We start from the raw sequence: 16,025 nt of genomic DNA on the forward strand, positions 1-16,025 counted from the left end.
GTACAGAGCGGACGATACGCTTACATTCACTTCGTCATTAGTTGCAGGCTACATGCAGTTGAAGCAGTTGAAAAACAACGAGATGCCACAGTTTTCTAATCATGAGTATGTGGACATGTTAATTTATAGCGAAACTGGTCACAATGCCGCTGCAGCTGCTCGCTTATACGGTGACAGATAACTGGATCAGGAGTGTGAAAGTTGTAGACACGCAACTGGCGGACACTTTGAACAACACCTTTCTTTAAAAGACACTGTAGAGAATGGTGTACAAAATTTAACAACGTACCTCACATTAATGCGTATCATTTTCATTTAGTTTCAAAGTTGATTATTTCTTCCAAACATTGTATTGTAATTGAGTTGGAGCGACATCAACTGTGTGATCCTCAATGTAAAATAATACTGTATTTAAAGGATTCATTTTCTTTTATGCATAATTTTTCATTCTACTGTATTATTGATGAAATTGCCTTAAAATGTAACGGAAACTACGTGTTTGTTCGTACTAAATTTAGTGCTGAAACAATACAATAACGAACGTTTCATCATAGATAACGAATAACATAGTTCATGTAATTAACATGTTACAATTACATAAATTTTGATTTGACTGCATTCTCAACAGATGTTTTTGTTTACAGAACGGTATATGTGTACATCCTCTCAAAACCTCTGCCAAGTTGATGATTGGAGTAGCATTCAGTATGCTGAAATGCAATGATTTCCAAAGTAAACACTGCTACTGTCTACAACGTTGCAACATTGCAACATTCGTTTTCTCGAAATATTACAAAAACTATTGGTCGTATGAAAAATTTTATTTGACAAAACATTCCCAAATGACATGATCTGTTACGTTTGTGATTGTAAAAGGTTACCTTCCACCCTGTATGAAATAATTTTTAATGATAAAAAGTGGCAAGCAGTGTATAATACTATTACATTACAAAATATGTTATCATAAACAAGTTTAGGAAAAGTTTTAGAATGTTTACTACCCTGTAATTGACGTAAATCACCCTGAGCTATGGGAAGTCAAGAATATTTGTAAAACCACACCTTTCTTTCTTTGTTTTTCTTTTTTTTTTTTTTTGTGAGTAATGTTTGAGGGGTAAGAATGAGTCAGTCCCCTTTCTTTCTTTTATTGTGAAGGATCATGTGTTCGAGGAAACCACCAGCTCCCCTTTCTACCCCATAAAACCAGTTGCAACAGTAATTTAACAACAGCTACCTGACATTGACATTGAAATATTTGTTTGTGCATAGTGAGTTTCTTTCATTTTATGTTTGATTTCTACTAAAATAATGTCTTCTCGTGAGTGTAGAAATAATCCAGATATATTCTGCTACATATGTGGTTGTTACATTTTAGTGAAACAACGACAGAATATAACTTTCGTGAAAAGTTCGTATTTTTCTTATTTCGAAATAAAATTAGGCGATCAGGATAAGCAGTATGTGCCCCATAAAGTGTGTCAAACTTGTGTTGAAGGATTATGACTGTGAAAAAATGGTAAGGAACAAACTATCCCTTTTGGTATACTCATGGTATGAAGAGAGCCAAAAAATCATTCATATGACTGCTACTTTTGTTCAGTGAATATTTCAGGACATAAGGCAAAAAAAAAAAACAATAGTTTATCCTTATATTCCCCAGGCATCAGAGAGTTCCCCATGGACCCGAGGTTCCTGTACCGAAGAGGTCTGAAGTCTTGTCAGATTCTGAGTCGCAAGACAGTTCAGACAAGTTCAGACAAACTGGACATGTGTGACGAATAGAGAGCAGAATTTAGGCAAAAACCAATTTTTTTCCTTGATACATACAGGCTTGAGATTTAATATTTACATTTTTCGTGGAAATATAGGTATAAATGAAGGGGTTTTATAGTACCTAAAAATGCCTATTTCGACGTTAGTGCTTATTTTTAAGTTTTTTTTTTTTTTGCATCATTTTTCGTAGCTGTTTACTGTTTTCCTTAACATCCTGTAACGTTTACATTCCAAGACGGATAACAACAACTCCTTCCTAGCAGTGAACAACACAATAGAGATGTACCTCCGGGCCACCCCTTTTCAGTCTTACAATCTTTCAATCCTAAAATTCAAACTTTCAGTCGGCCTGGGTACTATAGTCAGTATAGCGCTAGTCTTCTATGCTCGAGGTTGCTGATTCGATCCCAGCCCAGGTCAATGGCATTTAAGTGTGCTTAAATGCGACAGGCTCATCTCAGTAGATTTACTGGCATGTAAAAAAACTCCTGCTGTACAAATTATTATTATTATTATTATTATTATTATTATTATTATTATTATTATTATTATTTCTTCCTCTGTCTGTCAGCAATCTAACACAAACTCGCTGAGTTATACCCGAATAAGCATTCTCTTACATTCCAAGACAGTTAACAACCCTTTCTTTTTTTTCTCACCATTTGTAAGTACAGCAGTGAGCGACACAATGGCCACTGATCATCTACTGTGAAGCAAACTATGGAAAATGTGATTGGTGAATGAAAAACACTAACTTAAAGACAGAATGTCTTCATTTTGTGTATGCATGTATACCCTTGTAAAACGTGAAATGTGTGGAAGTTTCTTTTAATCCTAGAATTTTGCATTAAATAAATGTTGAATCTTATATTAGTGACATTCTTTAACAAAAAAAGCCTATTTTTTATTTTATAGAGCCTAAAATTCCGCTCTCTAGTGATGAACTTAGATCGACATCTCAAAAATTATTTTCACAAAACGGACTAAATGATTTAATTAGAGACTTATATTTACCCAAACAATCTACTGAACTTCTTGGTTCTAGACTAAAATCAAAGAATTTATTAAGTGCAGGTACCAGTACACATTTTCCTTGGTACAGACATCGTGAACGAGAACTACGTCCAGGCTTTTCAGAGGAAAATTGTCCAGTATACTGTAGTAATATTCCTCATTTAATTACTTTTTTTCGGCATTACTTATGAAGCTTCTGACTGGAGATTCTTTATCGACTCCTCTAAAAGAAGTCTAAAAGGCGTCTTGATTACATAATGGAAATATACCCCCATCTATCCCTATAGTGCATTCTATTTCTCTAAAAGAGACTTATGAAAACAAAATTGGTGATAGATAAAGTGTTAGAATAATCATGGTTCGTTACTGTGTGAAGATTTCAAAATAATTAGTATATTGCTAAGTCAGCATTCTGGAATTATAAAAATGTGGTGCTTTCTTTGCGAATGGGATAGTGGAGCAAGAAAAGAGAATTGGAAAAAAAATCAGTGGCCTTGCAGAAATGTGTATATTCCAGGATCAAAAGATATAAAATATTATCTCCTAGTTGAGCCAAAGAAGGTGCTATTGCCCCCTTTTTTCACATTAAATCAGACTAATAAAATAGTTCGTAAAAGTCCTTAACAAGGAAAGTATTTGTGCCTAAAATTTCATTCCATCTCCCATGAAAAAATTTTCGTGAGACCTCAAATTCGGTTAACTATGAATGATGGACAAGGAATCTGAAACACAATGAACTGTTAGTTGCATATTATATTGTGTTGGTAACACATTTTAAAATTACGTCTAATTCTCATAATTTTGGTACATTTTCACACAATTTTCGCCATTTGTGAAACATTCTGACGTGATGGAGTAAAACTGAAGACATTTTCGGATTCAGCACGGAAATTTACTTCTAGAAGACCTATTAGTTTGAAATCATCATCAGACAAAAGTGTTAAAAATGCAGATTGATAATTCTTCGTCCATAATGTGAAGGTGTCCCTGTTGTGGAGGGCAATGATAAGAAAAATTTGAAATTACTGTACACCCTTTGACACGGAAAATAGTTGCTCTCCTGTAGAGTGAATTTGTCGAAGTGTTGCTCGGGTTAACACGCAGTGCACAAGGGGAAATATTTAGCATCGAGGTCCAAGGATGAAATCAAGTCATAGCAGCGACATAGCCATATGTCACGAATGATTCCCGAAGTATTCTCTGAACAGCAACAAATTTCCGTGTCAAAGGGTGTACATGCAATTACAGTATTATACTTGGTACGAACAAAAAACATCATTTACACTTTTTAAAATAAAGAGTACGGTACTAAAAGTTGGTAGATTGCATGTGAAAAAAAGTTGTCACATTCACCCTCTCTTATGCTTAGTGGATGTTAAGAGATGTTAATGGGCAAATGTGAAACAAGAAAACATCTGCTGACAAAAGCTTTTCTCTTTTTGTTTGAAGTTAGAGCTGTGACTTGGACAGCAGCTGTATTCCTATTGAATTACAATACCAGACTCTATGTGTGCTATTCATAGACATTTCGCTAGCCTGCGCTACGAGCGTGCTAAACTAACCCTGGCTATTGACTGGTTATTTGTACGGGATTCATATCATATCATATATCGCTAACACTGGTTTATGAATACAAAAAACTTTAGTTCCCTGATCATCCACCAGAAGCCCGTGCTAAGAATGTCTATGAAAACGGCCCTACAGTACTATGAATAGACTAAACCAAACAGTCTTGTATGCAAGTGAAAAGGTCAGTATTTTCTCCTCTTTCTAACATTTTTTAAAGAGTTTAAACGCAAATATAATAAATTTGAGAATTTTATCTTTCAATTTCTGTCTTTAGATTACTCAAACTGAATAAAGTGTGTCCAGGAGAAACAAATATAGTGTCTGTTCCCATCTTGCAGAATATATGTTTTAAATAGGTAGTTCAGTATGATATTCCCTACCCCTTTGGCCAGGGACTTTATAATTTTATCCCTTATTAGATTTCGTTAAAAAGATTTCCTAAAAGATTTAGTTCGTTAAAAGGGTTTGTATATTTGTAAATCCATTCATATGTATTCCTTAAAAACATAAAATTTTCGTCAAAGGGGGTTCCTTAAAACTGGAATTTATTATACTTTAATTACAATTATAATATCAATTTTTGTTTTCCACCTGTGCTTATCTTAATATTTATTTACAATGTTTTTATAGTAGTTCTCGGGACTTATGTGATTCTTTAAAAAAAAAAAAAACAACGAAACATCACTGCCACCACTTTGCCTAAAGAGAGAAGTAGGCCTATTTCAGTCAAAACCTTGAAACAGACTTTTTGTACCATAATAAATTTTGTCTACTGGGTGTTCATTTCAAAGTGTGTCATGATGTCACTGTTGATGAGTCAGCAATTTGAAGCGAGTTTCAGCTTTTGTGTCAGAGAAGTTGCCTATTTATCAAGGCATTCAATCTGCACTTGAGAATGTGTACGGTATAACTTGAACGTCGTAGCAACAGATGGCGGTCTGTATGGTCTGTGTGCTACCATAACCTCTTTTGAACTGTGTTTTGCGCGGCCAAGTCGTACGCAGGGTATTTGTTATCGGTTGCGTACGGCAACATTCCACAATACAAATCAAATCCTCCGTGTCCATGTTGACCGTCGAAGTTAATGTCAACAAATACGTAAGTAATCGTCTTAACCCTCTCCCCATATCCCGACAGTAAGAAAAAACTCACCTCAGTACAGGTTTCGAAACAGTTCACATTCCTGCCACTATCGGCGTTACTGTATGTATCGGTAAGTACTCTTCTAAATGAACGCCGTACTTGCTAGGCAACTTCTCTGGCAGATAAGTAATACGCCTCTGCGGAAGTGTAGAAAGATTCAATTCTCTAGGCTCATCAACTAGCCAAATGACGGCATACAGCGAGCCATGACACACTTTGAACTGGACACCCAGTATATATTTCATATGAGATCTTTACTAAAACTTCGTATCAAATCCACATGTTTATTGACGTAATCAAACTTCTTAAAATACTAACCAACACACAGATAACTGATATAATAACGAATAGATTTTATTTTCCATTATTAGTATCATACAAAATAATGTGCATATACATTTCGAAATGTCATCACATAACTTCTCCACTGTAATGAGTAGTAATATCATCCAAGTGTATTGATACAATGTGTCTTCCTGGAACCATTACCAGGCCTAAAACTCTGGGTTCCTCAATGGTACCATTTTCTGAAATAAAGGAAAGTTTTATTATGAGAAAATACACAAGATTATACCGTTAATAAAACTATTATTACAAAGAACTGTATAAAATTGCTACACTATAAATTGTAATACAGTGCATTGATCTTAACTCGACCAAACATCTTATGAATGTAGTAGGTTTTGTTATACCAGTTTATTAAAAGATTTTATGCTCGACCATGCCGAAATGTAGTAATTATACACCTGGTAGCAGTTCTTTAATGCATGTCATTAAAGTACACCTACTCATTAAAGTACAGGTCTTCAGCCAATCACAAGTCAGCTTTGTACCGTTATATCGATTATTCTCGGATATGTAATCAACAGACAATTAGCGAAAAGTCATGAGGCTGGAAATCCAATACTGTCGCAGAAGGTTATGTTCTGTTACTATAATAATTAGCGTTAATTGTAAATAATATTCAAATAAATTCAATTTGTCATCTCGTTTTTCAATTCTAAATCAATTTCCAGGTTATATCAGACTAATGTTCATTCTTATTCTGTGCCAAGGTCAATGACATTCGGCCTCGGAAAAAATCAATACTTTCGCGTCTGCGCACATCTCACAATTCAGGTCAGTTCGCACATGACCATAAAAAGACCTAATTTTCAATACTTTCAAGTTAGAAATATGGTCGAGCATAAAAAGTCGTATGAAACTTGCCTATAATGGTAAACAATCATACTTGCGTCTTAATTACTACCATTATAGGCTCATTGCATAATGTACTATTAAACTATATAATTATATAAATCCAACATACACTTGTTACACTTGCTTGCAGAATTCCATGGAACACGTAAATTTTTTGCTGTAGTCCTATATCCTAAATAAAATAAAACCCTTAACATCTAAGAGGATTACTTTTAAATGAAATGCATTCAAAATAACCTCAAAGACCTTTATTTTTATGTAGAAAAATTAAAAATTAAACATATTTTTTAATTTTCAAATGTTCGACCTCAATTTTTGAACGTATTAACTTATTATTGCCTATGCAAGTCATAAGTAAAAGTTACGTCCACATGATGAGGTATAAATTTATTTCCTGTACAGCACTGTTATTTTCCTTAAATTCTGACCAGAAATTACCTATAACCAAAAATTACAATTATAATGGTTCAGATAGAATTACAAATGATATCCATAAATTCCTCTTCCACTCTCTTTTTTTCCTGCATCTTTCCCCTCTATCCTTCCTTTCACACACACATGCTTTCCCTTTACACACTAATGCAATGCACATGGCAGAGCCAGCATTTTTAATTTTGGAGTTGGAGTGACATTCAGGTATATAGAACTCAATGTAGAACATTCTTAGTGGCATCACAACAGCCCTGGAAAGCAGCACATCTTATTGGTAGAATTACTAAACTTCAGATTTTTTTTTTTTTTTTTGTATTTCTCAATCTTTTGTGAGGTCTAAAATACAACCAGGTAATCAAATCCACACCCAGCGCAACTCAGAATCAGTAGGAAAATCTACCACCTGAGCTACGCTGGTGGCTCGATGTGAAATAAATATAACAATTAAAATTATGAAAGGTTGAAGTGTTAGTTGCATTTTTTTTGTGTTTTAATGTTGTGTTGGAAGTTATTTCGTTTTTATTTAAACGTTTCTGGAAAGTACATACCAATGCACGACTTTTTCAAGTAGGGTTGCAAGGTTTTCAAACTAAAAATGTGGAAGATTTTGGAGATAATTGTCAAAATCGTTCTATCAAGACATTATCGACTTACTTTACCTTTAGGAGCATGTCATATATAGTATAACTATACGCAAAAGTAATTTAAAATTTTTATTTCATAGCACTATTAATACTTACCGCTTGCTTTGTATTCATTCATAAACTTTTACAATTGAGGGGGTCAGCGCAACAGTGATCTAACCCTCCTTAATGCGAAAATTAAATATTGAGCCTTCTGTTGATTTTGACGTGAACTATCTTCCTACGAAGTGAAATAGATCAATCCACCATTATATACCTTGTTAGGAAGCATGTAATTTTTCCCCTAAAAATATCACTTATAAATATATATGAATCAGGAATTTGCAAAAGGTACCAAGTCCATATTTTTTGCAAATTGAGTTTATACCCATTTCTGGCTTTCCATACACTCTTTTTGGATTTCAGAGTTACAAGGAACCAAGTTCTATAGAATGTACACATTTAAATTGTGTATCAACATGTTTGGGCTGTTATACATCCAGATTCATACAAAGAGGCTTTGTGTTGTTTTCTTAAAATTTACTTTTTCGGACTTGGTCCCTTTTGCAAATTCCTGATTCATACATATATAACTTTAACTTGCTTTTTCTACATTAAAAAAGTGGCTTAAACTACTGTTGCGCTGACCCCCTCAACTGTAATTTTCTTTAACAAAGCAGGTTGAAAATTAATGAGAATTTGTCATTGTAGATTACATTTAAAATACACTACTGTTTGTGAAAAGTGCAACGCTCAGAAAGAATGGCCCTAACGACTCCAAATTCGGGAGATGTGTAGAACAGTGTACTACCAATAATAATTGATTACGTTTCCAGAAAGATGGCATACACATAGGCCCAACAGTGACGTCTCTTGCGTCACCAGCAAGGTCAGTGTTATGCCTTGCTCAGTCAGTGCAGAGCTTCCAAACGAAGTGGAAATGTGAAAGCTAGTGCAGGTATGCCTCGTCGACGTGGAAGGGCGCAATATCAGCACGTGAGTTCGAACTGGACAGAATGGTTGGTCTCTGGGAAGCAGGTTTGTCATACCGTGACATTTCGGCAGGGCATGCTGCTACAACAGTGATGCGTGTGTGAAACCAGTTGATAGAAGAGGGTCGTATGCAGAGACGAGCGAGTACTGGACCGCGTAATGTGACCAAAACACGGGATGACCGCCATCTTGTCCACATGGCCGTGATGGACCGTACAGCTTCATCCACAGTGTTAAGTCGACATTGGAGTACTGTAATGGGTGTGGACCTGTCTGCGTCAATGATTCGTTGCCGTCTTTTGAGGGCTGGACTAGTAACTCGCATGCCATTGCATCAGCTTCCATTGTCCAGAAACCATCAATGCCTCAGACTGCAATGGGCTCGTGAATGCCGTCACTGGCATGCTGAGTGGTAAAATGTAGTGTTTTCGGACGAGTCTCGCTTCAACTTGTCCTACAATGATGGTCGCATATGTGTTAGATGCTACCATGGTGAATGCAATCTTAGAGCCTGCATTGTTAAGCGGCATAGCGGACAAACACCTAGTGTGATGGTTTGGGGTGCCATTAGATACAATATCCAATCTTGCCTCCTATGTATTCAGGACAATCTGAGCAGCAACTGCTACATTAGGGAGGTTTTAGAGCCAGAGGTACTGCCCCTCCTTCAGACAACTCCACATGCCATATTTCAGCAGGACAATGCCCAGTTACATGTGGCGAGGATTGTGCAAGCCTTCTTCGAAGAACAACTGGTATCACTGCTTCCCTGGCCTGCACGTTCACCAGACATGTTGCTCATCAAGCATATCTGGGATATGGTTGGTCGACAACTTGTTCGTCATGGTCCTCCAGCACCCACTCTTGATGCTTTGTGGACTCACATACAAACTGCGTGGAGGGAGATTCCCCAGGAACATATCCAGGCACTCTTTGATTCCATGCCATGATGCTTAGAGGCTCTGATTGCAGCACATGGAGGCTTCACACCATACTGAAATCTCACGGTCACAGATCAGGTACAGTTCTGTAATTCTAATCATTTGTGTATTATCATGTACCTAATCTGTGGTATCAGTTTCATTTCAGTCACATGTATCCTTCTTGGTGTTGGAATTTCATAAACATTAGTGTATGTAATTAGAATAACTTCATAACATCATTTATTCATATTTACCATATAAAGGAATAAATTGAGAGAAAATATTATCAAATACGTGAGACAGAAGACTGGCGAAAAAGTGGGTAAAATACAGGAGAGCCTGTAAAATACGGGCGACCTGGCAACCCTATTTTGCAAGGGAGCCTAAGGATATTTTGAAATTTTCCATTGTTAGTCCAAAATGTTTTATGTATAGGCTTTCTTTCAGAATTAGATAAACTGTAATCGAACATTAACAATACAAACACTACCATTACAAAAGTCACTATCATGTTCAGAGGCATTTAAATTTACCTTCTGGTTTCAAGTATTCACTGCATGATCCGAGAATGACATTTCCATCACGATCAGTACAAAGAAACACTCCAATGAGAACACGTCCGTCAGTCATTTCTATTTTGAAGTTCTTGTTCAACCAGCTGCTTAGCTTCTGTTTCCCCGGTGTTACAGGTTCAGTACATGTAGCAGTCTAGAGAGGAAGAAGAATGCATTTTCAGCTTTTTACTACATATTATTTTGTCTTTCTCTGATTGATGCACACTTACCACTAACTTCTCTAGGATGGAGAGAATTATCATAACCACAAAAGACTGTAGGGTTACCATATGTCTCGGACTCGGTGGAATTATTCTGGAAATGCCGAACAGAGCCGTCTTTTGATGAAACTACCCACAGATTATAGAAAATTAGACATTCTGTTTACCGTTTCTTTACAAATTATTTATTCTGAAAGAACAGATCGCACAAGCTCCGTCCACTATTCCCTCCACTAGGAAGTAGGGGTTGACACCTAGCGGAGGAAAGTAGGACAAGAAAACGCCATCTAGGAAGCAAAAGTAGAATTTCGTTTTGTTTCTCCCTTCTCTCTCTCACCACCTCTTTTTTTTTTTCTAATTCCTTTGCTTATGGTGGGAGTGGGACGCGATCCGTCGAAGTTGCCTAGACCAAACACACGCTGTGGGTAACGAGTAATGTTTTAGACCACACGGCTTTGACAAGATAAGTTTAAAATAGGGAAAGTTAATCTACTTATGTTCAGTGGGCAGATAACGTCTGTTCGTGAGGAAGCGAGGAAGAAGAGTTTGGGTCTCCAATAGTGTTAAGACTGATCTGTGGTACCGGGAACGGAAACGAGAACGGAAATATTGTTAAAATAAATGTATTTAAATGTGAGCATTCACAATTAACGAGAAGCTTGCAGGAGCCCGGGAACGGGAACGTGAAAGTTAATTGTGAATGCTCACAATTATATACATTTATTTTAACAATATTTCCGTTCTCGTGCTCATTTCCATTCCTGGTTTGTGGACCAGCCTTTACTTTCAGAGGTGTGTGTTTCATTGTGCTAAGTAGGTCATTTTAAATTTTTTACTGATGTAATTGTTACCACGTGAGGGCTATAGAATGCACACCTAATTTTTACAGAAGAGAGCTAGTTAATACGTATAATTTTTACCACGTGAGTGTCGATTGCACATTTAATTTTGGCGGAATTGAGCTAGTTGTTGTTGTTTACTCAACTGTCCGAAAACAGGTCCGAATTTCACGAGTGATACCAAGAAGGCACCACTTATGAGGCTACCAGGCCAGGAGATAATGGGGTAGGGTGGCCAGTTCATTTCCCTCTCCATTGCATACATCGCCGACTAGCTAAATATTACACTAGTCAGTTGAGCTAGTTAATGAGTGTAATTTGGGTTTGTTGTGTGTTGGGCATTCGACACTCATGTAGTTAGCATATTTCATTATGGATGGCTTGGAAGTTGGTCACCGAGGCGGAGAGTAGACAGTTGTGTGGTGCAAGTGGGGATAACTTCCCCTACTGGTGACATTTTCTTTCAGATTTAGCCGCGAGGGGCAGTTTTCATAAGGTCCCGTATCAGTGACAGGTTAGGTTTGGTTAGTTCAGGCTTCTGGTCTGTCTTACGTATACGCATTTGGTCGGTAGTTGTATACGGATAGAAATTCGCCGTACTTTTGTAAGGCAATTGCAATGATTTATTAAACATTTAAGTTTACCTTCACTTTACATTCTTTCTCTACATCACTGTCGGCAGGAGACTCCACGACTGATACACATTCCGAAGGTGGATTTACATACATACTCATTATGCTAACAGAATAATGTCTACAACTCCCATACAACTTTAAGACTTTTTTTGTAGCTACGGTCAATATTTCCAATTACTCGAAATCTAATGTAACATAACATTGATACTTTTACAGCAGACGATACCTTACAACAAAAACTTAGTGATCAGTGTCGTCAACATAACCAATATTCGACTAATGGATTTGGACAAAATCATTGATATCAAAGACGGTTGACCTGAGGCAATACCTGAAACTTTTCTCCACAACTGTGCGCAAATCTCACTTTATTATAGTTTAGTGGCTTAAACGTTGTGGATGTGAATTTTATGTACGTTGTGTAAATCAAGACGGAAACTCTTCATGGGGTAATTTCTCAAAATTAGTTTGATGACTGTAATATGGAGACAACAGTGTCGCCAATGAGTAAATTGTATCTCCGTCAGTCTAACATCTAGAAATACGTCTGAATCCGTCAAAATGAAAAAAAGGACCTATTCAATATATCTATATACAAATAAATAGCAAATTTTAAAACCTTATTTACCAATTTTTGGTTAAAATATTAATTCGTCAACCTCTGACTTGATTACGAGGAAATCTGAAACGGGATTCTTTAACATAGTACTGCATAGGCAGGGCTGTTCAAAGAAAAAGTAAAATCCCCCAAAAATTAAACCATTAACATGACAGCAGCTAAAAAAAGTAAAAAGACGATAAATCCCGCTACCCGTCAAAGCCATTCTTTTCCGTTCGCTACGTTTTTAACATGCATTCCACATGGGTCAAGTAATGTAGCTCTTAAAAATGGAGCAAAGTCGCCCTGTTTTACGGCACCTATTTATACAATTATACAATTATTTATACAATGAACTATACACAAATTAATACTCTTTCATCTTTAACATCAGAAGTTCACCATTGCAAGAGAACGTATCGACAATTTTATTCTCTTTAAAACAATGGCGCCAACTTATATGGGCTCGTGTGTCCTGAGCCCACCCAATAATGTGTCGTCTTATTAATTTATCATCATCATCATCATCTCCTTTTCCATTCTTTCCTGGCTTAGTTACCTCATGAGTAATGCCTTACTGGTGTCATTTATGAGGTATAAACCTGTCTTCGGACAGTTGACTAAACAAGAACATGATATGTGATGGTTGCTTATTGAAATCAATAAATTACAATAAGTAACATTTCAATAAGTAAGGATGCATTGTTGGTGTGCACTTTATTCATCTCTCTTACCGACAGACAGGTGCCACATAAGGATAGTGCTGTAAAGTTAGATTTAGAAGATATTTGTGACGAATTTATAGGGAGAAACACATTTGTATTATTCCGTGCTACGCTACATAATAGTGAATCCACTTGCCTATTATCAATTTATAGTTGGAAAGAATTGAAGTCCCCAAGTTAAAATGTTTATATAATTGTAACGTTCTATTTAATTACTAAAAATGGGTAATTGTGCAGAACAGCTTCGCGGAGATTTTTTTTTTTGGTATATAGTTACTATTTATTAGTCTATGGTTCGGGCGCGCTTCCGTAAAGGGGCAGTGGCGTGTGTGTGTGTGTGTGTGTGTGTGTGCGTGCGCGTGTGCGCGTGCGCGCGCAAATTAGGATAGAAAACTCTTTTTTTATCCTCTCAGCTAGAGAATATTGAGAATAGACGCATGTTTATATAACATTTTTTTTTCGATTAATAATTAATACACACACCTAAACTGGGCTCTAACCTTAGAGAAATGCCACTGCCCCTGTACGGAAGCGCGCCCTTAGTAATTTGTACAAGTACGAGAAAATTGAGCTAGTACAAATGGTACATTATATAAAAAAAAATCTGTACAATCTGGTACAATTTTCAGAGAAATCTGGTACATTTTATTTTCGGCCTGTGGCCACACTGCGTAGTAGCCTTGCGCTCGTTCGCCATCTCGCAACATAAATTGAAAAGATTGTCAAATAATAGAGATGAAGAAGTGTGCCGATAATGTATGATACTGAACTTTTCCTCAAATGCAAGTGAAAGCATCACATCTCGTATGCCAATTTTTTTCCAACCTAATTACGTGAAAGTTATTTCTTAATTTTTTAAGATGGATTCTCGACGAAGTACTGCCGCACAGTTTTTTATGGAGGAGGATGACCACGAATTAAGTACCGGTACTTCATATAATAAGGTTAGTTAAAACATTGATCACTATTGAAGTACTTTGACAACTAATGCCATTTTCGGCCTCATAGTGGCTGAGCTGACATTCGGCAGGTCCGTTCTGCCCTCGAAATCTTTCTGCTCGGTATATATTATTTCGGTAATTCTTTATTACCTATAGCGTTACCACGTTAAGGTACAAAAGTATTTACATTTTGGGTTGTAGTAGAGTCATACGTATCGTATACGAATGCGAGCAGGCGGGATCGCTCGAGCGAGGTGGAAGGGGTAGGCGGCAGGGAGGGGAAGTACATGCACCTCATTTGCGTGCGTTTTCCTTACTGATACAGAGTTTTGTATGGTCGAATCAGTGACAGATTAGGTTAGGTTAGTCTAGGCTTTTGGTATGCCTTGGAAGAAAGAGCACATTCTTAGACAATTGTGAGTAGCTATACAAGACATAGCAAAAGCCTAAACTAATCCAACCTAACCTGTTACTAATTCGACCAAAGCGAGTTTTCGTAAAATCGAATCATTGTCAGGTTAGGTTAGTTTAGGCTTTTGATATGTCTTGGAAGAAAGGTCTTAGACAATTGTATGTGCAAGGCATAGAAAAAGCCTAAACTAACCTAACCTGTTACTGATTCGACCTTACGAAAATTCGCTTTTTCATGATCAGTGAGGAAACTCACGAAAATGAAATGTATGTGCTGCCCCTCACTGTCGCATACCTCTTCCATTTTTACGAAGTGATCCCGCCTGCCCGCATCTCTCTGCCGTCCCACACTTTCAACTTTCACAGCAGCTTTCGACCCTTATTTTGGGTGTGAAATTTGCGTCGGCACTCAATTTTTTTTTTTTTTTTTTTTTAGTTTACGATATCTATGACTCGTCTAGACCCAAGAATGTAAATACATTTGTACTTTAACACAGTAATGCTATAGCAAAGCCACACCAAATTCATCCCCAGGAGTAAACTAAAGAAATAATGGGAATTACTAGGGACCTAGGTAATTATGTAGTGTAGTAAGCATCGGTCATGCTGCTATCTTCCCACAACAATGTGCAGGACACATACTTTCCATTAAAATGTAAAGAGACTTGACAATGTGTCAAATCATAAGAAAACGTTGAAAATTTAGTTAAAATAGCCTATGTATATATAATATTTGGTAATATAGGTCTAAGTGTCTCGGACCTCTGTTGCAGGACGATGTCTGACTGATGCTTACTACATAATTGCGGGGACGTACACTTTGTAAATCTGGAGGCAGAGAAATAGTAACCCCAATGTTGATGGATACTCAAAAATTTTGGGAATTCAAACTTGAAAGTTTCAAATGCTATTAACCAAATTCCTGCAGTTTGATATCATTTACGTATTTAGTGTCTATTAAACTTATCGCAATTAAATAGAATAGGCTATGTGTTGGCAACTAAGTAGAACTAGCTATATCTGAGTTGTCATGTGGTTTAAAAATATGAAAAATTGTTTACAAAAAGTCAGAGTTTGTTTGAGTTAGGTTAAAAGTTAAAACTTAGAACTTAGTTCAGTAGGGCTACAATTTATTTTATGAGAGAGTAGGAAGATATAATCCTGATACCCTTAGTTCCACTGAAGGTACTTAAGAGAAAATTAGGTACCGGTATTATTAAATATAGACCTATTTATCATTTTGTAAAAAAAAAAAAAGTTGAGCTGTGTGGGGTTAAAATGCTTCTCAATAGTAAGGTTTTAAATCTGACACGTTATATTACGTAATATTATACACTACTCTATTATTTCACATAAACTATTATGTTGATACTTTCCTGTTATAATTCGCTGTTTGATATTTTATCACTGAATGCTAGAAGTTAGGAAGGG

General features: G+C 36.4%; 2 protein-coding genes across 4 annotated transcripts in view; one reads left to right on the forward strand and one right to left on the reverse strand.

Moving 5' to 3' along the window:
- Positions 1-5,830: 5,830 nt before the first annotated feature.
- Positions 5,831-12,173, reverse strand: Sbat (LSMD1 domain-containing protein Sbat). Its single transcript, XM_069830803.1, has 3 exons — positions 11,929-12,173; positions 10,204-10,378; positions 5,831-6,026 (listed from the first exon to the last, which is right to left on the reverse strand). Exons 1-3 carry the CDS (start codon positions 12,016-12,018, stop codon positions 5,911-5,913), a joined length of 381 nt encoding a protein of 126 aa, XP_069686904.1. The 5' UTR covers positions 12,019-12,173; the 3' UTR covers positions 5,831-5,910.
- A 1,750-nt stretch (positions 12,174-13,923) lies between these two features.
- Positions 13,924-16,025, forward strand: part of Sym (symplekin scaffold protein) — a 55,660-nt gene continuing 53,558 nt past the window's right edge. For all 3 annotated transcript variants that reach the window (XM_069830805.1, XM_069830804.1, XM_069830807.1), the window contains exon 1: positions 13,924-14,186. In XM_069830805.1, the coding sequence (XP_069686906.1) occupies positions 14,103-14,186 (84 nt within the window). In that variant the 5' untranslated portion in view covers positions 13,924-14,102. The remainder of the gene's footprint in view (positions 14,187-16,025) is intronic.

The sequence above is a fragment of the Periplaneta americana genome, chromosome 7, assembly GCF_040183065.1.
Source record: "Periplaneta americana isolate PAMFEO1 chromosome 7, P.americana_PAMFEO1_priV1, whole genome shotgun sequence".
NCBI classification, from domain to species: domain Eukaryota; kingdom Metazoa; phylum Arthropoda; class Insecta; order Blattodea; family Blattidae; genus Periplaneta; species Periplaneta americana.

Bases quoted from the DNA above. Each gene is read 5' to 3' on its own strand.
- Sbat (XM_069830803.1), bottom strand. From the start codon at position 12,018: ATGAGTATGTATGTAAATCCACCTTCGGAATGTGTATCAGTCGTGGAG. The intron at 10,379-11,928 runs GTAAACTTAAAT...CTTCCTCTCTAG, and splicing joins AGAAAGAATGTAAAGTGAAG to ACTGCTACATGTACTGAACC. The intron at 6,027-10,203 runs GTAAATTTAAAT...CCTTTATTTCAG, and splicing joins TGAATACTTGAAACCAGAAG to AAAATGGTACCATTGAGGAA.